This window comes from Oncorhynchus gorbuscha, linkage group LG15 (assembly GCF_021184085.1).
Source record: "Oncorhynchus gorbuscha isolate QuinsamMale2020 ecotype Even-year linkage group LG15, OgorEven_v1.0, whole genome shotgun sequence".
Classification (NCBI taxonomy): domain Eukaryota; kingdom Metazoa; phylum Chordata; class Actinopteri; order Salmoniformes; family Salmonidae; genus Oncorhynchus; species Oncorhynchus gorbuscha.
This window is the reverse complement of record NC_060187.1, coordinates 80,896,616-80,921,615: the sequence shown is the minus strand read 5'-3', so window position 1 is coordinate 80,921,615 and position 25,000 is coordinate 80,896,616. Positions and strand designations below refer to the sequence as shown.

Here is a 25,000-nt window from a genome sequence, read left to right as displayed (position 1 = left end):
TGCCTGTGACTTACAGAGGGAGAGGTAGGATGACTTGTCTGTGACTTACAGAGGGAGAGGTAGGAAGACTTGTCTGTGACTTACAGAGGGAGAGGTAGGAAGACTTGTCTGTGACGTAGAGAGGGAGAGGTAGGAAGACTTGTCTGTGACTTACAGATGGAGAGGTAGGATGACTTGTCTGTGACTTACAGAGTGAGAGGTATGAAGACTTGCCTGTGACTTACAGAGGGAGAGGTAGGATGACTTGTCTGTGACTTACAGAGGGAGAGGTAGGAAGACTTGTCTGTGACTTACAGAGGGAGAGGTATGAAGACTTGCCTGTGACTTACAGAGGGAGAGGTAGGATGACTTGTCTGTGACTTACAGAGGGAGAGGTAGGAAGACTTGTCTGTGACTTACAGAGGGAGAGGTAGGAAGACTTGTCTGTGACTTACAGAGGGAGAGGTAGGAAAACTTGTCTGTGACTTACAGAGGGAGAGGTAGGAAGACGTGTCTGTGACTTACAGACGGAGAGGTAGGAAGACTTGTCTGTGACTTACAGAGGGAGAGGTAGGAAGACTTGTCTGTGACTTACAGAGGGAGAGGTAGGAAGACTTGTCTGTGACTTACAGAGAGAGATGTTGGAAGACTTGTCTGTGACTTACAGATGGAGAGGGAGGATGACATGTCTTTGACTTACAGAGGGAGAGGTAGGATGACTTGTCTGTGACTTACAGAGGGAGAGGTAGGAAGACTTGTCTGTGACTTACAGAGGGAGAGGTAGGAAGACTTGTCTGTGACGTAGAGAGGGAGAGGTAGGAAGACTTGTCTGTGACTTACAGATGGAGAGGTAGGATGACTTGTCTGTGACTTACAGAGTGAGAGGTATGAAGACTTGCCTGTGACTTACAGAGGGAGAGGTAGGATGACTTGTCTGTGACTTACAGAGGGAGAGGTAGGAAGACTTGTCTGTGACTTACAGAGGGAGAGGTAGGAAGACTTGTCTGTGACTTACAGAGGGAGAGGTAGGAAAACTTGTCTGTGACTTACAGAGGGAGAGGTAGGAAGACGTGTCTGTGACTTACAGACGGAGAGGTAGGAAGACTTGTCTGTGACTTACAGAGGGAGAGGTAGGAAGACTTGTCTGTGACGTAGAGAGGGAGAGGTAGGAAGACTTGTCTGTGACTTACAGATGGAGAGGGAGGATGACATGTCTTTGACTTACAGAGGGAGAGGTAGGATGACTTGTCTGTGACTTACAGAGGGAGAGGTAGGATGACTTGTCTGTGACTTACAGAGGGAGAGGTAGGATGACTTGTCTGTGACTTACAGAGGGAGATGTTGGAAGACTTGTCTGTGACTTACAGAGAGAGATGTTGGAAGACTTGTCTGTGACTTACAGAGGGAGAGGTAGGAAGACTTGTCTGTGACGTAGAGAGGGAGAGGTAGGAAGACTTGTCTGTGACTTACAGATGGAGAGGTAGGATGACTTGTCTGTTACTTACAGAGTGAGAGGTATGAAGACTTGCCTGTGACTTACAGAGGGAGAGGTAGGATGACTTGTCTGTGACTTACAGAGGGAGAGGTAGGAAGACTTGTCTGTGACTTACAGAGGGAGAGGTAGGAAGACTTGTCTGTGACGTAGAGAGGGAGAGGTAGGAAGACTTGTCTGTGACTTACAGATGGAGAGGTAGGATGACTTGTCTGTGACTTACAGAGTGAGAGGTATGAAGACTTGCCTGTGACTTACAGAGGGAGAGGTAGGATGACTTGTCTGTGACTTACAGAGGGAGAGGTAGGAAGACTTGTCTGTGACTTACAGAGGGAGAGGTATGAAGACTTGCCTGTGACTTACAGAGGGAGAGGTAGGATGACTTGTCTGTGACTTACAGAGGGAGAGGTAGGAAGACTTGTCTGTGACTTACAGAGGGAGAGGTAGGAAGACTTGTCTGTGACTTACAGAGGGAGAGGTAGGAAAACTTGTCTGTGACTTACAGAGGGAGAGGTAGGAAGACGTGTCTGTGACTTACAGACGGAGAGGTAGGAAGACTTGTCTGTGACTTACAGAGGGAGAGGTAGGAAGACTTGTCTGTGACTTACAGAGGGAGAGGTAGGAAGACTTGTCTGTGACTTACAGAGAGAGATGTTGGAAGACTTGTCTGTGACTTACAGATGGAGAGGGAGGATGACATGTCTTTGACTTACAGAGGGAGAGGTAGGATGACTTGTCTGTGACTTACAGAGGGAGAGGTAGGAAGACTTGTCTGTGACTTACAGAGGGAGAGGTAGGAAGACTTGTCTGTGACGTAGAGAGGAGAGGTAGGAAGACTTGTCTGTGACTTACAGATGGAGAGGTAGGATGACTTGTCTGTGACTTACAGAGTGAGAGGTATGAAGACTTGCCTGTGACTTACAGAGGGAGAGGTAGGATGACTTGTCTGTGACTTACAGAGGGAGAGGTAGGAAGACTTGTCTGTGACTTACAGAGGGAGAGGTAGGAAGACTTGTCTGTGACTTACAGAGGGAGAGGTAGGAAAACTTGTCTGTGACTTACAGAGGGAGAGGTAGGAAGACGTGTCTGTGACTTACAGACGGAGAGGTAGGAAGACTTGTCTGTGACTTACAGAGGGAGAGGTAGGAAGACTTGTCTGTGACTTACAGAGGGAGAGGTAGGAAGACTTGTCTGTGACTTACAGAGAGAGATGTTGGAAGACTTGTCTGTGACTTACAGATGGAGAGGGAGGATGACATGTCTTTGACTTACAGAGGGAGAGGTAGGATGACTTGTCTGTGACTTACAGAGGGAGAGGTAGGATGACTTGTCTGTGACTTACAGAGGGAGAGGTAGGAAGACTTGTCTGTGACTTACAGAGGGAGAGGTAGGAAGACATGTCTGTGACTTACAGAGGGAGAGGTAGGAAGACTTGTCTGTGACTTACAGAGGGAGAGGTTGGAAGACTTGTCTGTGACTTACAGAGGGAGAGGTAGGAAGACTTGTCTGTGACTTACAGAGAGAGATGTTGGAAGACTTGTCTGTGACTTACAGAGGGAGAGGTAGGAAGACTTGTCTGTGACTTACAGAGGGAGAGGTAAGGTGACTTGTTTGTGACTTACAGAGGGAGAGGTAGGAAGACTTGTCTGTGACGTAGAGAGGGAGAGGTAGGAAGACTTGTCTGTGACTTACAGATGGAGAGGTAGGATGACTTGTCTGTGACTTACAGAGTGAGAGGTATGAAGACTTGCCTGTGACTTACAGAGGGAGAGGTAGGGTGACTTGTCTGTGACTTACAGAGGGAGAGGTAGGAAGACTTTTCTGTGACTTACAGAGGGAGAGGTAGGATGACTTGTCTGTGACGTACAGAGGGAGAGGTTGGAAGACTTGTCTGTGACTTACAGAGAGAGATGTTGGAAGACTTGTCTGTGACTTACAGAGGGAGAGGTAGGAAGACTTGTCTGTGACGTAGAGAGGGAGAGGTAGGATGACTTGTCTGTGACTTACAGAGGGAGAGGTAGGAAGAATTGTCTGTGACTTACAGAGGGAGAGGTAGGATGACTTGTCTGTGACTTACAGAGGGAGAGGTAGGATGACTTGTCTGTGAATTACAGAGGGAGAGGTAGGAAGACATTTCTGTGACTTACAGAGGGAGAGGTAGGAAGACTTGTCTGTGACTTACAGAGAGAGAGGTAGGAAGACTTGTCTGTGACTTACAGAGGGAGAGGTAGGAAGACTTGTCTGTGACTTACAGAGGGAGATATTGGAAGACTTGTCTGTGACTTACAGAGGGAGATGTTGGAAGACTTGTCTGTGACTTACAGAGGGAGATGTTGGAAGACTTGTCTGTGACTTACAGAGGGAGAGGTAGGAAGACTTGTCTGTAACTTACAGAGGGAGAGGTAGGATGACTTGTCTGTGACTTACAGAGGGAGAGGTAGGAAGACTTTTCTGTGACTTACAGAGGGAGAGGTAGGAAGACTTGTCTGTAACTTACAGAGGGAGAGGTAGGATGACTTGTCTGTGACTTACAGAGGGAGAGGTAGGGTGACTTGTCTGTGACGTACAGAGGGAGAGGTTGGAAGACTTGTCTGTGACTTACAGAGAGAGATGTTGGAAGACTTGTCTGTGACTTACAGAGGGAGAGGTAGGATGACTTGTCTGTGACTTACAGAGGGAGAGGTAGGATGACTTGTCTGTGACTTACAGAGGGAAAGGTAGGAAGACTTGTCTGTGACTTACAGAGGGAGAGGTAGGAAGACTTGTCTGTAAATTACAGAGGGAGAGGTAGGATGACTTGTCTGTGACTTACAGAGGGAGAGGTAGGTAGATTTTTCTGTGACTTACAGCGGGAGAGGTAGGATTATTATTATATTATGACTTGTCTGTGACTTACAGAGGGAGAGGTTGGAAGACTTGTCTGTGACTTACAGATGTTGGAAGACTTGTCTGTGATTTACAGAGGGAGAGGTAGGAATAATTGTCTGTAAATTACAGAGGGAGAGGTAGGATGACTTGTCTGTGACTTACAGAGGGAGAGGTAGGAAGATTTTTCTGTGACTTACAGCGGGAGAGGTAGGATGACTTGTCTGTGACTTACAGAGGGAGAGGTTGGAAGACTTGTCTGTGACTTACAGAGGGAGAGATGGGAAGACTTGTATGTGACTTACAGATGGAGAGGTAGGAAGACTTGTCTGTGACGTAGAGAGGGAGAGGTAGGAAGACTTGTCTGTGACTTACAGAGGGAGAGGTAGGAAGACTTGTCTGTGACTTACAGAGGGAGAGGTAGGAAGACTTGTCTGTGACTTACAGAGGGAGAGGTAGGATGACTTGTCTGTGACTTACAGAGGGAGAGGTAGGGTGACTTGTCTGTGACTTACAGAGGGAGAGGTAGGAAGACTTTTCTGTGACTTACAGAGGGAGAGGTAGGATGACTTGTCTGTGACGTACAGAGGGAGAGGTTGGAAGACTTGTCTGTGACTTACAGAGAGAGATGTTGGAAGACTTGTCTGTGACTTACAGAGGAGAGGTAGGATGACTTGTCTGTGACTTACAGAAGGAGAGGTAGGAAGACTTGTCTGTGACTTACAGAGGGAGAGGTAGGAAGACTTGTCTGTAACTTACAGAGTGAGAGGTAGGATGACTTGTCTGTGACTTACAGAGGGAGAGATAGGATGACTTGTCTGTGACTTACAGAGGGAGAGGTAGGAAGACTTGTCTGTGACTTACAGAGGGAGAGGTAGGATGACATGTCTGTGACTTACAGAGGGAGAGGTAGGAAGACTTGTCTGTGACTTAAAGAGGGAGAGGTAGGACGACTTGTCTGTGACTTACAGAGGGAGAGGTAGGAAGACTTGTCTGTGACTTACAGAGGGAGAGGTAGGAAGACTTGTCTGTAACTTACAGAGTGAGAGGTAGGATGACTTGTCTGTGACTTACAGAGGGAGAGATAGGATGACTTGTCTGTGACTTACAGAGGGAGGGATAGGATGACTTGTCTGTGACTTCCAGAGGTAGAGATAGGATGACTTGTCTGTGACTTACAGAGGGAGAGGTAGGAAGACTTTTCTGTGACTTACAGAGGGAGAGGTAGGAAGACTTGTCTGTAACTTACAGAGGGAGAGGTAGGATGACTTGTCTGTGACTTACAGAGGGAGAGGTAGGGTGACTTGTCTGTGACGTACAGAGGGAGAGGTTGGAAGACTTGTCTGTGACTTACAGAGAGAGATGTTGGAAGACTTGTCTGTGACTTACAGAGGGAGAGGTAGGATGACTTGTCTGTGACTTACAGAGGGAGAGGTAGGATGACTTGTCTGTGACTTACAGAGGGAAAGGTAGGAAGACTTGTCTGTGACTTACAGAGGGAGAGGTAGGAAGACTTGTCTGTAAATTACAGAGGGAGAGGTAGGATGACTTGTCTGTGACTTACAGAGGGAGAGGTAGGTAGATTTTTCTGTGACTTACAGCGGGAGAGGTAGGATTATTATTATATTATGACTTGTCTGTGACTTACAGAGGGAGAGGTTGGAAGACTTGTCTGTGACTTACAGATGTTGGAAGACTTGTCTGTGATTTACAGAGGGAGAGGTAGGAATAATTGTCTGTAAATTACAGAGGGAGAGGTAGGATGACTTGTCTGTGACTTACAGAGGGAGAGGTAGGAAGATTTTTCTGTGACTTACAGCGGGAGAGGTAGGATGACTTGTCTGTGACTTACAGAGGGAGAGGTTGGAAGACTTGTCTGTGACTTACAGAGGGAGAGATGGGAAGACTTGTATGTGACTTACAGATGGAGAGGTAGGAAGACTTGTCTGTGACGTAGAGAGGGAGAGGTAGGAAGACTTGTCTGTGACTTACAGAGGGAGAGGTAGGAAGACTTGTCTGTGACTTACAGAGGGAGAGGTAGGAAGACTTGTCTGTGACTTACAGAGGGAGAGGTAGGATGACTTGTCTGTGACTTACAGAGGGAGAGGTAGGGTGACTTGTCTGTGACTTACAGAGGGAGAGGTAGGAAGACTTTTCTGTGACTTACAGAGGGAGAGGTAGGATGACTTGTCTGTGACGTACAGAGGGAGAGGTTGGAAGACTTGTCTGTGACTTACAGAGAGAGATGTTGGAAGACTTGTCTGTGACTTACAGAGGGAGAGGTAGGATGACTTGTCTGTGACTTACAGAAGGAGAGGTAGGAAGACTTGTCTGTGACTTACAGAGGGAGAGGTAGGAAGACTTGTCTGTAACTTACAGAGTGAGAGGTAGGATGACTTGTCTGTGACTTACAGAGGGAGAGATAGGATGACTTGTCTGTGACTTACAGAGGGAGAGGTAGGAAGACTTGTCTGTGACTTACAGAGGGAGAGGTAGGATGACATGTCTGTGACTTACAGAGGGAGAGGTAGGAAGACTTGTCTGTGACTTAAAGAGGGAGAGGTAGGACGACTTGTCTGTGACTTACAGAGGGAGAGGTAGGAAGACTTGTCTGTGACTTACAGAGGGAGAGGTAGGAAGACTTGTCTGTAACTTACAGAGTGAGAGGTAGGATGACTTGTCTGTGACTTACAGAGGGAGAGATAGGATGACTTGTCTGTGACTTACAGAGGGAGGGATAGGATGACTTGTCTGTGACTTCCAGAGGTAGAGATAGGATGACTTGTCTGTGACTTACATAGGGATAGGTAGGAGGACTTGTCTGTGACTTACAGAGGGAGAGGTAGGAATACATGTCTGTGACTTACAGATGGAGAGGTAGGATGACTTGTCTGTGACTTACAGAGGGAGAGGTAGGAAGACTTGTCTGTGACTTACAGAGGGAGAGGTTGGAAGACTTGTCTGTGACTTACAGAGGGAGAGGTAGGATGACCTGTCTGTGACTTACCGAGGGAGATGTTGGAAGACTTGTCTGTGACTTACAGAGGGAGAGATGGGAAGACTTGTCTGTAACTTACAGAGTGAGAGGTAGGATGACTTGTCTGTGACTTACAGAGGGAGAGATAGGATGACTTGTCTGTGACTTGCAGAGGGAGAGGTAGGATGACCTGTCTGTGACTTACTGAGGGAGATGTTGGAAGACTTGTCTGTGACTTACAGAGGGAGAGGTAGGATGACTTGTCTGTGACTTACAGAGGGAGAGGTAGGATGACCTGTCTGTGACTTACTGAGGGAGATGTTGGAAGACTTGTCTGTGACTTACAGAGGGAGAGGTAGGATGACTTGTCTGTGACTTACAGAGGGAGAGGTAGGATGACTTGTCTGTGACTTACAGAGGGAGAGGTAGGGTGACTTGTCTGTGACGTACAGAGGGAGAGGTTGGAAGACTTGTCTGTGACTTACAGAGAGAGATGTTGGAAGACTTGTCTGTGACTTACAGAGGGAGAGGTAGGATGACTTGTCTGTGACTTACAGAGGGAGAGGTAGGATGACTTGTCTGTGACTTACAGAGGGAAAGGTAGGAAGACTTGTCTGTGACTTACAGAGGGAGAGGTAGGAAGACTTGTCTGTAAATTACAGAGGGAGAGGTAGGATGACTTGTCTGTGACTTACAGAGGGAGAGGTAGGTAGATTTTTCTGTGACTTACAGCGGGAGAGGTAGGATGACTTGTCTGTGACTTACAGAGGGAGAGGTTGGAAGACTTGTCTGTGACTTACAGATGTTGGAAGACTTGTCTGTGATTTACAGAGGGAGAGGTAGGAATAATTGTCTGTAAATTACAGAGGGAGAGGTAGGATGACTTGTCTGTGACTTACAGAGGGAGAGGTAGGAAGATTTTTCTGTGACTTACAGCGGGAGAGGTAGGATGACTTGTCTGTGACTTACAGAGGGAGAGATGGGAAGACTTGTATGTGACTTACAGATGGAGAGGTAGGAAGACTTGTCTGTGACGTAGAGAGGGAGAGGTAGGAAGACTTGTCTGTGACTTACAGAGGGAGAGGTAGGAAGACTTGTCTGTGACTTACAGAGGGAGAGGTAGGAAGACTTGTCTGTGACTTACAGAGGGAGAGGTAGGATGACTTGTCTGTGACTTACAGAGGGAGAGGTAGGGTGACTTGTCTGTGACTTACAGAGGGAGAGGTAGGAAGACTTTTCTGTGACTTACAGAGGGAGAGGTAGGATGACTTGTCTGTGACGTACAGAGGGAGAGGTTGGAAGACTTGTCTGTGACTTACAGAGAGAGATGTTGGAAGACTTGTCTGTGACTTACAGAGGGAGAGGTAGGATGACTTGTCTGTGACTTACAGAAGGAGAGGTAGGAAGACTTGTCTGTGACTTACAGAGGGAGAGGTAGGAAGACTTGTCTGTAACTTACAGAGTGAGAGGTAGGATGACTTGTCTGTGACTTACAGAGGGAGAGATAGGATGACTTGTCTGTGACTTACAGAGGGAGAGGTAGGAAGACTTGTCTGTGACTTACAGAGGGAGAGGTAGGATGACATGTCTGTGACTTACAGAGGGAGAGGTAGGAAGACTTGTCTGTGACTTAAAGAGGGAGAGGTAGGACGACTTGTCTGTGACTTACAGAGGGAGAGGTAGGAAGACTTGTCTGTGACTTACAGAGGGAGAGGTAGGAAGACTTGTCTGTAACTTACAGAGTGAGAGGTAGGATGACTTGTCTGTGACTTACAGAGGGAGAGATAGGATGACTTGTCTGTGACTTACAGAGGGAGAGGTAGGAAGACTTGTATGTGACTTACAGAGGGAGAGGTAGGAATACTTGTCTGTGACTTACAGAGGGAGAGGTAGAAAGACTTGTCTGTGACTTACAGAGGGAGAGGTAGAAAGACTTGTCTGTGACTTACAGAGGGAGAGATAGGATGACTTGTCTGTGACTTCCAGAGGGAGAGATAAGATGACTTGTCTGTGACTTACAGAGGGATAGGTTGGAAGACTTGTCTGTGACTTACAGAGGGAGGGATAGGATGACTTGTCTGTGACTTCCAGAGGTAGAGATAGGATGACTTGTCTGTGACTTACATAGGGATAGGTAGGAGGACTTGTCTGTGACTTACAGAGGGAGAGGTAGGAATACATGTCTGTGACTTACAGATGGAGAGGTAGGATGACTTGTCTGTGACTTACAGAGGGAGAGGTAGGAAGACTTGTCTGTGACTTACAGAGGGAGAGGTTGGAAGACTTGTCTGTGACTTACAGAGGGAGAGGTAGGATGACCTGTCTGTGACTTACCGAGGGAGATGTTGGAAGACTTGTCTGTGACTTACAGAGGGAGAGATGGGAAGACTTGTCTGTAACTTACAGAGTGAGAGGTAGGATGACTTGTCTGTGACTTACAGAGGGAGAGATAGGATGACTTGTCTGTGACTTGCAGAGGGAGAGGTAGGATGACCTGTCTGTGACTTACTGAGGGAGATGTTGGAAGACTTGTCTGTGACTTACAGAGGGAGAGGTAGGATGACTTGTCTGTGACTTACAGAGGGAGAGGTAGGATGACCTGTCTGTGACTTACTGAGGGAGATGTTGGAAGACTTGTCTGTGACTTACAGAGGGAGAGGTAGGATGACTTGTCTGTGACTTACAGAGGGAGAGGTAGGATGACCTGTCTGTGACTTACTGAGGGAGATGTTGGAAGACTTGTCTGTGACTTACAGAGGGAGAGGTAGGAAGACTTGTCTGTGACTTACAGAGGGATAGGTTGGAAGAATTGTCTGTGACTTGCAGAGGGAGAGGTAAGGAGACTTGTCTGTGACTTACAGAGGGAGAGGTAGGATGACATGTCTGTGACTTACAGAGGGAGAGGTAGGAAGACTTGTCTGTGACTTAAAGAGGGAGAGGTAGGACGACTTGTCTGTGACTTACAGAGGGAGAGGTAGGAAGACTTGTCTGTAACTTACAGAGTGAGAGGTAGGATGACTTGTCTGTGACTTACAGAGGGAGAGATAGGATGACTTGTCTGTGACTTACAGAGGGAGAGGTAGGAAGACTTGTATGTGACTTATAGAGGGAGAGGTAGGAATACTTGTCTGTGACTTACAGAGGGAGAGGTAGAAAGACTTGTCTGTGACTTACTGAGGGAGATGTTGGAAGACTTGTCTGTGACTTACAGAGGGAGAGGTAGGATGACTTGTCTGTGACTTACAGAGGGAGAGGTAGGATGACCTGTCTGTGACTTACTGAGGGAGATGTTGGAAGACTTGTCTGTGACTTACAGAGGGAGAGGTAGGAAGACTTGTCTGTGACTTACAGAGGGATAGGTTGGAAGAATTGTCTGTGACTTGCAGAGGGAGAGGTAAGGAGACTTGTCTGTGACTTACAGAGGGAGAGGTAGGAAGACTTGTATGTGACTTACAGAGGGAGAGGTAGGATGACCTGTCTGTGACTTACTGAGGGAGATGTTGGAAGACTTGTCTGTGACTTACAGAGGGAGAGGTAGGAAGACTTGTCTGTGACTTACAGAGGGATAGGTTGGAAGAATTGTCTGTGACTTGCAGAGGGAGAGGTAAGAAGACTTGTCTGTGACTTACAGAGGGAGAGGTAGGATGACATGTCTGTGACTTACAGAGGGAGAGGTAGGAAGACTTGTCTGTGACTTAAAGAGGGAGAGGTAGGACGACTTGTCTGTGACTTACAGAGGGAGAGGTAGGAAGACTTGTCTGTGACTTACAGAGGGAGAGATAGAAAGACTTGTCTGTGACTTACAGAGGGAGAGATAGGATGACTTGTCTGTGACTTCCAGAGGGAGAGGTAGGAAGACTTGTCTGTGACTTACAGAGGGAGAGGTAGGAAGAATTGTCTGTGACTTAAAGAGGGAGAGGTAGGACGACTTGTCTGTGACTTACAGAGGGAGAGGTAGGAAGACTTGTCTGTGACTTACAGAGGGAGAGGTAGGAAGACTTGTCTGTGACTTACAGAGGGAGAGGTAGAAAGACTTGTCTGTGACTTACAGAGGGAGAGATAGGATGACTTGTCTGTGACTTCCAGAGGGAGAGATAGGATGACTTGTCTGTGACTTACAGAGGGATAGGTTGGAAGACTTGTCTGTGACTTACAGAGGGAGAGATAGGATGACTTGTCTGTGACTTCCAGAGGGAGAGATAGGATGACTTCTCTGTGACTTACAGAGGGGTAGGTTGGAAGACTTTTATGTGACTTACATTTTCTTACAGAGGGAGAGGTAGGTTGACTTGTCTGTGACTTACAGAGGGAGAGGTAGGAAGACTTGTCTGTGACTTACAGAGGGAGAGGTAGAAAGACTTGTCTGTGACTTACAGAGGGAGAGGTAGGATGACATGTCTGTGACTTACAGATGGATAGGTTGGAAGACTTGTCTGTGACTTACAGATGGAGAGGTAGGATGACTTGTCTGTGACTTACAGAGGGAGAGGTAGGATGACTTGTCTGTGACTTACAGAGGGAGAGGTAGGAAGACTTGTCTGTGACTTACAGAGGGAGAGGTAGGAAGACTTGTATGTGACTTACAGAGGGAGAGGTAGGAATACTTGTCTGTGACTTACAGAGGGAGAGGTAGGAAGACTTGTCTGTGACTTACAGAGGGAGAGGTTGGAAGACTTGTCTGTGACTTACAGAGGGAGAGGTAGGATGACCTGTCTGTGACTTACTGAGGGAGATGTTGGAAGACTTGTCTGTGACTTACAGAGGGAGAGGTAGGAAGACTTGTCTGTGACTTACAGAGGGATAGGTTGGAAGAATTGTCTGTGACTTGCAGAGGGAGAGGTAAGAAGACTTGTCTGTGACTTACAGAGGGAGAGGTAGGATGACATGTCTGTGACTTACAGAGGGAGAGGTAGGAAGACTTGTCTGTGACTTAAAGAGGGAGAGGTAGGACGACTTGTCTGTGACTTACAGAGGGAGAGGTAGGAAGACTTGTCTGTGACTTACAGAGGGAGAGATAGGATGACTTGTCTGTGACTTCCAGAGGGAGAGGTAGGAAGACTTGTCTGTGACTTCCAGAGGGAGAGGTAGGAAGACTTGTCTGTGACTTACAGAGGGAGAGGTAGGATGACTTGTCTGTGACTTACAGAGGGAGAGTTAGGATGACTTGTCTGTGACTTACAGAGGGAGAGGTAGGATGACTTGTCTCTGACTTACAGAGGGAGAGGTAGGACGACTTGTCTGTGACTTACAGAGGGAGAGGTAGGAAGAATTGTCTGTGACTTAAAGAGGGAGAGGTAGGACGACTTGTCTGTGACTTACAGAGGGAGAGGTAGGAAGACTTGTCTGTGACTTACAGAGGGAGAGGTAGGAAGACTTGTCTGTGACTTACAGAGGGAGAGGTAGAAAGACTTGTCTGTGACTTCCAGAGGGAGAGATAGGATGACTTGTCTGTGACTTACAGAGGGATAGGTTGGAAGACTTGTCTGTGACTTACAGAGGGAGAGATAGGATGACTTGTCTGTGACTTCCAGAGGGAGAGATAGGATGACTTCTCTGTGACTTACAGAGGGATAGGTTGGAAGACTTGTATGTGACTTACATTTTCTTACAGAGGGAGAGGTAGGATGACTTGTCTGTGTCTTACAGAGGGAGAGGTAGGAAGACTTGTCTGTGACTTACAGAGGGAGAGGTAGAAAGACTTGTCTGTGACTTACAGAGGGAGAGGTAGGATGACATGTCTGTGACTTACAGATGGATAGGTTGGAAGACTTGTCTGTGACTTACAGATGGAGAGGTAGGATGACTTGTCTGTGACTTACAGAGGGAGAGGTAGGATGACTTGTCTGTGACTTACAGAGGGAGAGGTAGGAAGACTTGTCTGTGACTTACAGAGGGAGAGGTAGGAAGACTTGTATGTGACTTACAGAGGGAGAGGTAGGAATACTTGTCTGTGACTTACAGAGGGAGAGGTAGGAAGACTTGTCTGTGACTTACAGAGGGAGAGGTAGAAAGACTTGTCTGTGACTTACAGAGGGAGAGATAGGATGACTTGTCTGTGACTTACAGAGGGATAGGTTGGAAGACTTGTCTGTGACTTACAGAGGGAGGGATAGGATGACTTGTCTGTGACTTCCAGAGGGAGAGATAGGATGACTTGTCTGTGACTTACAGAGGGATAGGTAGGAGGACTTGTCTGTGACTTACCGAGGGAGATGTTGGAAGACTTGTCTGTGACTTACAGAGGGAGAGATGGGAAGAGTTGTCTGTAACTTACAGAGTGAGAGGTAGGACGACTTGTCTGTGACTTACAGAGGGAGAGGTAGGAAGACTTGTCTGTGACTTAAAGAGGGAGAGGTAGGACGACTTGTCTGTGACTTACAGAGGGAGAGGTAGGAAGACTTGTCTGTGACTTACAGAGGGAGAGGTAGGAAGACTTCTCTGTGACTTACAGAGGGAGAGGTAGAAAGACTTGTCTGTGACTTACAGAGGGAGAGGTAGGATGACTTGTCTGTGACTTCCAGAGGGAGAGGTAGGAAGACTTGTATGTGACTTACAGAGGGAGAGGTAGGAATACTTGTCTGTGACTTACAGAGGGAGAGGTAGGAAGACTTGTCTGTGACTTACAGAGGGAGAGATAGAAAGACTTGTCTGTGACTTACAGAGGGAGAGGTAGGATGACTTGTCTGTGACTTACAGAGGGAGAGTTAGGATGACTTGTCTGTGACTTACAGAGGGAGAGGTAGGATGACTTGTCTCTGACTTACAGAGGGAGAGGTAGGACGACTTGTCTGTGACTTACAGAGGGAGAGGTAGGAAGAATTGTCTGTGACTTAAAGAGGGAGAGGTAGGACGACTTGTCTGTGACTTACAGAGGGAGAGGTAGGAAGACTTGTCTGTGACTTACAGAGGGAGAGGTAGGAAGACTTGTCTGTGACTTACAGAGGGAGAGGTAGAAAGACTTGTCTGTGACTTACAGAGGGAGAGATAGGATGACTTGTCTGTGACTTCCAGAGGGAGAGATAGGATGACTTGTCTGTGACTTACAGAGGGATAGGTTGGAAGACTTGTCTGTGACTTACAGAGGGAGAGATAGGATGACTTGTCTGTGACTTCCAGAGGGAGAGATAGGATGACTTCTCTGTGACTTACAGAGGGATAGGTTGGAAGACTTGTATGTGACTTACATTTTCTTACAGAGGGAGAGGTAGGATGACTTGTCTGTGACTTACAGAGGGAGAGGTAGGAAGACTTGTCTGTGACTTACAGAGGGAGAGGTAGAAAGACTTGTCTGTGACTTACAGAGGGAGAGGTAGGATGACATGTCTGTGACTTACAGATGGATAGGTTGGAAGACTTGTCTGTGACTTACAGATGGAGAGGTAGGATGACTTGTCTGTGACTTACAGAGGGAGAGGTAGGATGACTTGTCTGTGACTTACAGAGGGATAGGTTGGAAGACTTGTATGTGACTTACATTTACTTACAGAGGGAGAGGTAGGATGACTTGTCTGTGACTTACAGAGGGAGAGGTAGGAAGACTTGTCTGTGACTTACAAAGGGAGAGGTAGAAAGACTTGTCTGTGACTTACAGAGGGAGAGATAGGATGACTTGTCTGTGACTTCCAGAGGGAGAGATAAGATGACTTGTCTGTGACTTACAGAGGGAGAGGTAGGATGACCTGTCTGTGACTTACTGAGGGAGAGATAAGATGACTTGTCTGTGACTTACAGAGGGATAGGTAGGACGACTTGTCTGTGACTTACAGAGGGAGAGATAGGATGACTTGTCTGTGACTTCCAGAGGAAGAGATAGGATGACTTGTCTGTGACTTACAGAGGGATAGGTAGGAGGACTTGTCTGTGACTTACAGAGGGAGAGGTAGGAATACATGTCTGTGACTTACAGATGGAGAGGTAGGATGACTTGTCTGTGACTTACAGAGGGAGAGGTAGGAAGACTTGTCTGTGACTTACAGAGGGAGAGGTTGGAAGACTTGTCTGTGACTTACAGAGGGAGAGGTAGGATGACCTGTCTGTGACTTACTGAGGGAGATGTTGGAAGACTTGTCTGTGACTTACAGAGGGAGAGGTAGGAAGACTTGTCTGTGACTTACAGAGGGATAGGTTGGAAGAATTGTCTGTGACTTGCAGAGGGAGAGGTAAGAAGACTTGTCTGTGACTTACAGAGGGAGAGGTAGGATGACATGTCTGTGACTTACAGAGGGAGAGGTAGGAAGACTTGTCTGTGACTTAAAGAGGGAGAGGTAGGACGACTTGTCTGTGACTTACAGAGGGAGAGGTAGGAAGACTTGTCTGTGACTTAAAGAGGGAGAGGTAGGACGACTTGTCTGTGACTTACAGAGGGAGAGGTAGGAAGACTTGTCTGTGACTTACAGAGGGAGAGGTAGGAAGACTTGTCTGTAACTTACAGAGTGAGAGGTAGGATGACTTGTCTGTGACTTACAGAGGGAGAGATAGGATGACTTGTCTGTGACTTACAGAGGGAGAGGTAGGAAGACTTGTATGTGACTTACAGAGGGAGAGGCAGGAATACTTGTCTGTGACTTACAGAGGGAGAGGTAGAAAGACTTGTCTGTGACTTACAGAGGGAGAGGTAGAAAGACTTGTCTGTGACTTACAGAGGGAGAGATAGGATTACTTGTCTGTGACTTCCAGAGGGAGAGATAAGATGACTTGTCTGTGACTTACAGAGGGAGAGGTTGGAAGACTTGTCTGTGACTTACAGAGGGAGAGGTAGGATGACCTGTCTGTGACTTACCGAGGGAGATGTTGGAAGACTTGTCTGTGACTTACAGAGGGAGAGATGGGAAGAGTTGTCTGTAACTTACAGAGTGAGAGGTAGGACGACTTGTCTGTGACTTACAGAGGGAGAGGTAGGAAGACTTGTCTGTGACTTAAAGAGGGAGAGGTAGGACGACTTGTCTGTGACTTACAGAGGGAGAGGTAGGAAGACTTGTCTGTGACTTACAGAGGGAGAGGTAGGAAGACTTGTCTGTGACTTACAGAGGGAGAGGTAGAAAGACTTGTCTGTGACTTACAGAGGGAGAGGTAGGATGACTTGTCTGTGACTTCCAGAGGGAGAGGTAGGAAGACTTGTATGTGACTTACAGAGGGAGAGGTAGGAATACTTGTCTGTGACTTACAGAGGGAGAGGTAGGAAGACTTGTCTGTGACTTACAGAGGGAGAGATAGAAAGACTTGTCTGTGACTTACAGAGGGAGAGATAGGATGACTTGTCTGTGACTTCCAGAGGGAGAGGTAGGAAGACTTGTCTGTGACTTCCAGAGGGAGAGGTAGGAAGACTTGTCTGTGACTTACAGAGGGAGAGGTAGGATGACTTGTCTGTGACTTACAGAGGGAGAGTTAGGATGACTTGTCTGTGACTTACAGAGGGAGAGGTAGGATGACTTGTCTCTGACTTACAGAGGGAGAGGTAGGACGACTTGTCTGTGACTTACAGAGGGAGAGGTAGGAAGAATTGTCTGTGACTTAAAGAGGGAGAGGTAGGACGACTTGTCTGTGACTTACAGAGGGAGAGGTAGGAAGACTTGTCTGTGACTTACAGAGGGAGAGGTAGGAAGACTTGTCTGTGACTTACAGAGGGAGAGGTAGAAAGACTTGTCTGTGACTTACAGAGGGAGAGATAGGATGACTTGTCTGTGACTTCCAGAGGGAGAGATAGGATGACTTGTCTGTGACTTACAGAGGGATAGGTTGGAAGACTTGTCTGTGACTTACAGAGGGAGAGATAGGATGACTTGTCTGTGACTTCCAGAGGGAGAGATAGGATGACTTCTCTGTGACTTACAGAGGGGTAGGTTGGAAGACTTTTATGTGACTTACATTTTCTTACAGAGGGAGAGGTAGGATGACTTGTCTGTGACTTACAGAGGGAGAGGTAGGAAGACTTGTCTGTGACTTACAGAGGGAGAGGTAGAAAGACTTGTCTGTGACTTACAGAGGGAGAGGTAGGATGACATGTCTGTGACTTACAGATGGATAGGTTGGAAGACTTGTCTGTGACTTACAGATGGAGAGGTAGGATGACTTGTCTGTGACTTACAGAGGGAGAGGTAGGATGACTTGTCTGTGACTTACAGAGGGAGAGGTAGGAAGACTTGTCTGTGACTTACAGAGGGATAGGTTGGAAGAATTGTCTGTGACTTGCAGAGGGAGAGGTAAGAAGACTTGTCTGTGACTTACAGAGGGAGAGGTAGGATGACATGTCTGTGACTTACAGAGGGAGAGGTAGGAAGACTTGTCTGTGACTTAAAGAGGGAGAGGTAGGACGACTTGTCTGTGACTTACAGAGGGAGAGGTAGGAAGACTTGTCTGTGACTTAAAGAGGGAGAGGTAGGACGACTTGTCTGTGACTTACAGAGGGAGAGGTAGGAAGACGTGTCTGTGACTTACAGAGGGAGAGGTAGGAAGACTTGTCTGTAACTTACAGAGTGAGAGGTAGGATGACTTGTCTGTGACTTACAGAGGGAGAGATAGGATGACTTGTCTGTGACTTACAGAGGGAGAGGTAGGAAGACTTGTATGTGACTTACAGAGGGAGAGGTAGGAATACTTGTCTGTGACTTACAGAGGGAGAGGTAGAAAGACTTGTCTGTGACTTACAGAGGGAGAGGTAGAAAGACTTGTCTGTGACTTACAGAGGGAGAGATAGGATTACTTGTCTGTGACTTCCAGAGGAGAGATAAGATGACTTGTCTGTGACTTACAGAGGGAGAGGTTGGAAGACTTGTCTGTGACTTACAGAGGGAGAGGTAGGATGACCTGTCTGTGACTTACCGAGGGAGATGTTGGAAGACTTGTCTGTGACTTACAGAGGGAGAGATGGGAAGAGTTGTCTGTGACTTACAGAGTGAGAGGTAGGACGACTTGTCTGTGACTTACAGAGGGAGAGGTAGGAAGACTTGTCTGTGACTTAAAGAGGGAGAGGTAGGACGACTTGTCTGTGACTTACAGAGGGAGAGGTAGGAAGACTTGTCTGTGACTTACAGAGGGAGAGGTAGGAAGACTTGTCTGTGACTTACAGAGGGAGAGGTAGAAAGACTTGTCTGTGACTTACAGAGGGAGAGGTAGGATGACTTGTCTGTGACTTCCAGAGGGAGAGGTAGGAAGACTTGTATGTGACTTACAGAGGGAGAGGTAGGAATACTTGTCTGTGACTTACAGAGGGAGAGGTAGGAAGACTTGTCTGTGACTTACAGAGGGAGAGATAGAAAGACTTGTCTGTGACTTACAGAGGGAGAGATAGGATGACTTGTCTGTGACTTCCAGAGGGAGAGGTAGGAAGACTTGTCTGTGACTTCCAGAGGGAGAGGTAGGAAGACTTGTCTGTGACTTACAGAGGGAGAGGTAGGATGACTTGTCTGTGACTTACAGAGGGAGAGTTAGGATGACTTGTCTGTGACTTACAGAGGGAGAGGTAGGATGACTTGTCTCTGACTTACAGAGGGAGAGGTAGGACGACTTGTCTGTGACTTACAGAGGGAGAGGTAGGAAGAATTGTCTGTGACTTAAAGAGGGAGAGGTAGGACGACTTGTCTGTGACTTACAGAGGGAGAGGTAGGAAGACTTGTCTGTGACTTACAGAGGGAGAGGTAGGAAGACTTGTCTGTGACTTACAGAGGAGAGGTAGAAAGACTTGTCTGTGACTTACAGAGGGAGAGATAGGATGACTTGTCTGTGACTTCCAGAGGGAGAGATAGGATGACTTGTCTGTGACTTACAGAGGGATAGGTTGGAAGACTTGTCTGTGACTTACAGAGGGAGAGATAGGATGACTTGTCTGTGACTTCCAGAGGGAGAGATAGGATGACTTCTCTGTGACTTACAGAGGGGTAGGTTGGAAGACTTTTATGTGACTTACATTTTCTTACAGAGGGAGAGGTAGGATGACTTGTCTGTGACTTACAGAGGGAGAGGTAGGAAGACTTGTCTGTGACTTACAGAGGGAGAGGTAGAAAGACTTGTCTGTGACTTACAGAGGGAGAGGTAGGATGACATGTCTGTGACTTACAGATGGATAGGTTGGAAGACTTGTCTGTGACTTACAGATGGAGAGGTAGGATGACTTGTCTGTGACTTACAGAGGGAGAGGTAGGATGACTTGTCTGTGACTTACAGAGGGAGAGGTAGGAAGACTTGTCTGTGACTTACAGAGGGAGAGATAGGAAGACTTGTATGTGACTTACAGAGGGAGAGGTAGGAATACTTGTCTGTGACTTACAGAGGGAGAGGTAGGAAGACTTGTCTGTGACTTACAGAGGGAGAGGTAGAAAGACTTGTCTGTGACTTACAGAGGGAGAGATAGGATGACTTGTCTGTGACTTACAGAGGGATAGGTTGGAAGACTTGTCTGTGACTTACAGAGGGAGGGATAGGATGACTTGTCTGTGACTTCCAGAGGGAGAGATAGGATGACTTGTCTGTGACTTACAGAGGGATAGGTAGGAGGACTTGTCTGTGACTTACAGAGGGAGAGGTAGGAATACATGTCTGTGACTTACAGATGGAGAGGTAGGATGACTTGTCTGTGACTTACAGAGGGAGAGGGAGGAAGACTTGTCTGTGACTTACAGAGGGAGAGGTTGGAAGACTTGTCTGTGACTTACAGAGGGAGAGGTAGGATGACCTGTCTGTGACTTACCGAGGGAGATGTTGGAATACTTGTCTGTGACTTACAGAGGGAGAGATGGGAAGAGTTGTCTGTAACTTACAGAGTGAGAGGTAGGACGACTTGTCTGTGACTTACAGAGGGAGAGGTAGGAAGACTTGTCTGTGACTTAAAGAGGGAGAGGTAGGACGACTTGTCTGTGACTTACAGAGGGAGAGGTAGGAAGACTTGTCTGTGACTTACAGAGGGAGAGGTAGGAAGACTTGTCTGTGACTTACAGAGGGAGAGATAGGATGACTTGTCTGTGACTTCCAGAGGGAGAGATAGGATGACTTGTCTGTGACTTACAGAGGGATAGGTTGGAAGACTTGTCTGTGACTTCCAGAGGGAGAGATAGGATGACTTGTCTGTGACTTCCAGAGGGAGAGATAGGATGACTTCTCTGTGACTTACAGAGGGATAGGTTGGAAGACTTGTATGTGACTTACATTTACTTACAGAGGGAGAGGTAGGATGACTTGTCTGTGACTTACAGAGGGAGAGGTAGGAAGACTTGTCTGTGACTTACAGAGGGAGAGGTAGAAAGACTTGTCTGTGACTTACAGAGGGAGAGATAGGATGACTTGTCTGTGACTTCCAGAGGGAGAGATAAGATGACTTGTCTGTGACTTACAGAGGGAGAGGTAGGAATACATGTCTGTGACTTACAGATGGAGAGGTAGGATGACTTGTCTGTGACTTACAGAGGGAGAGGTAGGAAGACTTGTCTGTGACTTACAGAGGGAGAGGTTGGAAGACTTGTCTGTGACTTACAGAGGGAGAGGTAGGATGACCTGTCTGTGACTTACCGAGGGAGATGTTGGAAGACTTGTCTGTGACTTACAGAGGGAGAGGTAGGAAGACTTGTCTGTGACTTACAGAGGGAGAGGTAGGAAGACTTGTCTGTGACTTACAGAGGGAGAGGTAGAAAGACTTGTCTGTGACTTACAGAGGGAGAGATAGGATGACTTGTCTGTGACTTCCAGAGGGAGAGATAGGATGACTTGTCTGTGACTTACAGAGGGATAGGTTGGAAGACTTGTCTGTGACTTACAGAGGGAGAGATAGGATGACTTGTCTGTGACTTCCAGAGGGAGAGATAGGATGACTTCTCTGTGACTTACAGAGGGATAGGTTGGAAGACTTGTATGTGACTTACATTTACTTACAGAGGGAGAGGTAGGATGACTTGTCTGTGACTTACAGAGGGAGAGGTAGGAAGACTTGTCTGTGACTTACAAAGGGAGAGGTAGAAAGACTTGTCTGTGACTTACAGAGGGAGAGATAGGATGACTTGTCTGTGACTTCCAGAGGGAGAGATAAGATGACTTGTCTGTGACTTACAGAGGGAGAGGTAGGATGACCTGTCTGTGACTTACTGAGGGAGAGATAAGATGACTTGTCTGTGACTTACAGAGGGATAGGTAGGACGACTTGTCTGTGACTTACAGAGGGAGAGATAGGATGACTTGTCTGTGACTTCCAGAGGGAGAGATAGGATGACTTGTCTGTGACTTACAGAGGGATAGGTAGGAGGACTTGTCTGTGACTTACAGAGGGAGAGGTAGGAATACATGTCTGTGACTTACAGATGGAGAGGTAGGATGACTTGTCTGTGACTTACAGAGGGAGAGGTAGGAAGACTTGTCTGTGACTTACAGAGGGAGAGGTTGGAAGACTTGTCTGTGACTTACAGAGGGAGAGGTAGGATGACCTGTCTGTGACTTACCGAGGGAGATGTTGGAATACTTGTCTGTGACTTACAGAGGGAGAGATGGGAAGAGTTGTCTGTAACTTACAGAGTGAGAGGTAGGACGACTTGTCTGTGACTTACAGAGGGAGAGGTAGGAAGACTTGTCTGTGACTTACAGAGGGAGAGGTAGGAAGACTTGTCTGTGACTTACAGAGGGAGAGATAGGATGACTTGTCTGTGACTTCCAGAGGGAGAGATAGGATGACTTGTCTGTGACTTACAGAGGGATAGGTTGGAAGACTTGTCTGTGACTTCCAGAGGGAGAGATAGGATGACTTGTCTGTGACTTCCAGAGGGAGAGATAGGATGACTTCTCTGTGACTTACAGAGGGATAGGTTGGAAGACTTGTATGTGACTTACATTTACTTACAGAGGGAGAGGTAGGATGACTTGTCTGTGACTTACAGAGGGAGAGGTAGGAAGACTTGTCTGTGACTTACAGAGGGAGAGGTAGAAAGACTTGTCTGTGACTTACAGAGGGAGAGATAGGATGACTTGTCTGTGACTTCCAGAGGGAGAGATAAGATGACTTGTCTGTGACTTACAGAGGGAGAGGTAGGATGACCTGTCTGTGACTTACTGAGGGAGAGATAAGATGACTTGTCTGTGACTTACAGAGGGATAGGTAGGACAACTTGTCTGTGACTTACAGAGGGAGAGATAGGATGACTTGTCTGTGACTTACAGAGGGAGAGATAGGATGACTTGTCTGTGACTTACAGAGGGATAGGTAGGAGGACTTGTCTGTGACTTACAGAGGGAGAGGTAGGAATACATGTCTGTGACTTACAGATGGAGAGGTAGGATGACTTGTCTGTGACTTACAGAGGGAGAGGTAGGAAGACTTGTCTGTGACTTACAGAGGGAGAGGTTGGAAGACTTGTCTGTGACTTACAGAGGGAGAGGTAGGATGACCTGTCTGTGACTTACCGAGGGAGATGTTGGAAGACTTGTCTGTGACTTACAGAGGGAGAGGTAGGAAGACTTGTCTGTGACTTACAGAGGGAGAGGTAGGAAGACTTGTCTGTGACTTACAGAGGGAGAGGTAGAAAGACTTGTCTGTGACTTACAGAGGGAGAGATAGGATGACTTGTCTGTGACTTCCAGAGGGAGAGATAGGATGACTTGTCTGTGACTTACAGAGGGATAGGTTGGAAGACTTGTCTGTGACTTACAGAGGGAGAGATAGGATGACTTGTCTGTGACTTCCAGAGGGAGAGATAGGATGACTTCTCTGTGACTTACAGAGGGATAGGTTGGAAGACTTGTATGTGACTTACATTTACTTACAGAGGGAGAGGTAGGATGACTTGTCTGTGACTTACAGAGGGAGAGGTAGGAAGACTTGTCTGTGACTTACAAAGGGAGAGGTAGAAAGACTTGTCTGTGACTTACAGAGGGAGAGATAGGATGACTTGTCTGTGACTTCCAGAGGGAGAGATAAGATGACTTGTCTGTGACTTACAGAGGGAGAGGTAGGATGACCTGTCTGTGACTTACTGAGGGAGAGATAAGATGACTTGTCTGTGACTTACAGAGGGATAGGTAGGACGACTTGTCTGTGACTTACAGAGGGAGAGATAGGATGACTTGTCTGTGACTTCCAGAGGGAGAGATAGGATGACTCGTCTGTGACTTACAGAGGGATAGGTAGGAGGACTTGTCTGTGACTTACAGAGGGAGAGGTAGGAATACATGTCTGTGACTTACAGATGGAGAGGTAGGATGACTTGTCTGTGACTTACAGAGGGAGAGGTAGGAAGACTTGTCTGTGACTTACAGAGGGAGAGGTTGGAAGACTTGTCTGTGACTTACAGAGGGAGAGGTAGGATGACCTGTCTGTGACTTACCGAGGGAGATGTTGGAAGACTTGTCTGTGACTTACAGAGGGAGAGATGGGAAGACTTGTCTGTAACTTACAGAGTGAGAGGTAGGATGACTTGTCTGTGACTTACAGAGGGAGAGATAGGATGACTTGTCTGTGACTTGCAGAGGGAGAGGTAGGATGACCTGTCTGTGACTTACTGAGGGAGATGTTGGAAGACTTGTCTGTGACTTACAGAGGGAGAGGTAGGATGACTTGTCTGTGACTTACAGAGGGAGAGGTAGGATGACCTGTCTGTGACTTACTGAGGGAGATGTTGGAAGACTTGTCTGTGACTTACAGAGGGAGAGGTAGGAAGACTTGTCTGTGACTTACAGAGGGATAGGTTGGAAGAATTGTCTGTGACTTGCAGAGGGAGAGGTAAGAAGACTTGTCTGTGACTTACAGAGGGAGAGGTAGGATGACATGTCTGTGACTTACAGAGGGAGAGGTAGGAAGACTTGTCTGTGACTTAAAGAGGTAGAGGTAGGACGACTTGTCTGTGACTTACAGAGGGAGAGGTAGGAAGACTTGTCTGTGACTTAAAGAGGGAGAGGTAGGACGACTTGTCTGTGACTTACAGAGGGAGAGGTAGGAAGACTTGTCTGTGACTTACAGAGGGAGAGGTAGGAAGACTTGTCTGTAACTTACAGAGTGAGAGGTAGGATGACTTGTCTGTGACTTACAGAGGGAGAGATAGGATGACTTGTCTGTGACTTACAGAGGGAGAGGTAGGAAGCCTTGTCTGTGACTTACAGAGGGAGGGGTAGGATGACTCGTCTTGACTTACAGAGGGAGAGGTAGGACGACTTGTCTGTGACTTACAGGGGAAGAGGTAGGAAGACTTGTCTGTGACTTGCAGAGGGAGAGGTAAGAAGACTTGTCTATGACTTACAGAGGGATAGGTAGGATGACATGTCTGTGACTTACAGATGGAGAGGTTGGAAGACTTGTCTGTGACTTACAGAGGGAGAGGTAGGAAGACTTATCTGTGACTTACAGGCAGTGTGCGGCTCCCATGCAGGGTGCTAATGGCAGCCTGAGCTTCAGCATGTCCCTGGTACTTCACAAACGCACAACCTTTACTGGTGCCGTCTGGCCCCCGTAGTACAGTACACTCGTCTATAGTGCCAAAGGGCTCAAACAGCCTCTTGACGTCTTCATCACTCTGCTGTTTACCCAGCATGCCCACAAACAACTTCCTGTCTTCTGGAAGAGGGGCACACCAGGAGGAGAGGGGGTGGAGAGAGGGGGGAAGAGAAGAGAGGGAGGAGAAAAGGAGAGGAGTTAGATAGCTCTGATACTAGATGTAGATACTCAGTTCATAAAACATATCATGGTGCTCTCATTGAATCTCATTATGTTCTAGTAGGCCAGTGAT

General features: G+C 47.2%; 1 protein-coding gene across 4 annotated transcripts in view; it reads right to left on the bottom strand.

Moving 5' to 3' along the window:
- The window catches only part of LOC123998190 (CUGBP Elav-like family member 3), a 127,872-nt gene that overhangs the window by 11,407 nt on the left and 91,465 nt on the right, over window positions 1–25,000 (bottom strand). For all 4 annotated transcript variants that reach the window (XR_006832232.1, XM_046303204.1, XM_046303205.1 and 1 more), the window contains exon 6: window positions 24,620–24,828. Coding sequence is in view for 3 of the 4 variants with exons in the window: in XM_046303204.1 (XP_046159160.1) it covers window positions 24,620–24,828 (209 nt within the window). In the remaining variant the exon portion in view is untranslated. The remainder of the gene's footprint in view (window positions 1–24,619; window positions 24,829–25,000) is intronic.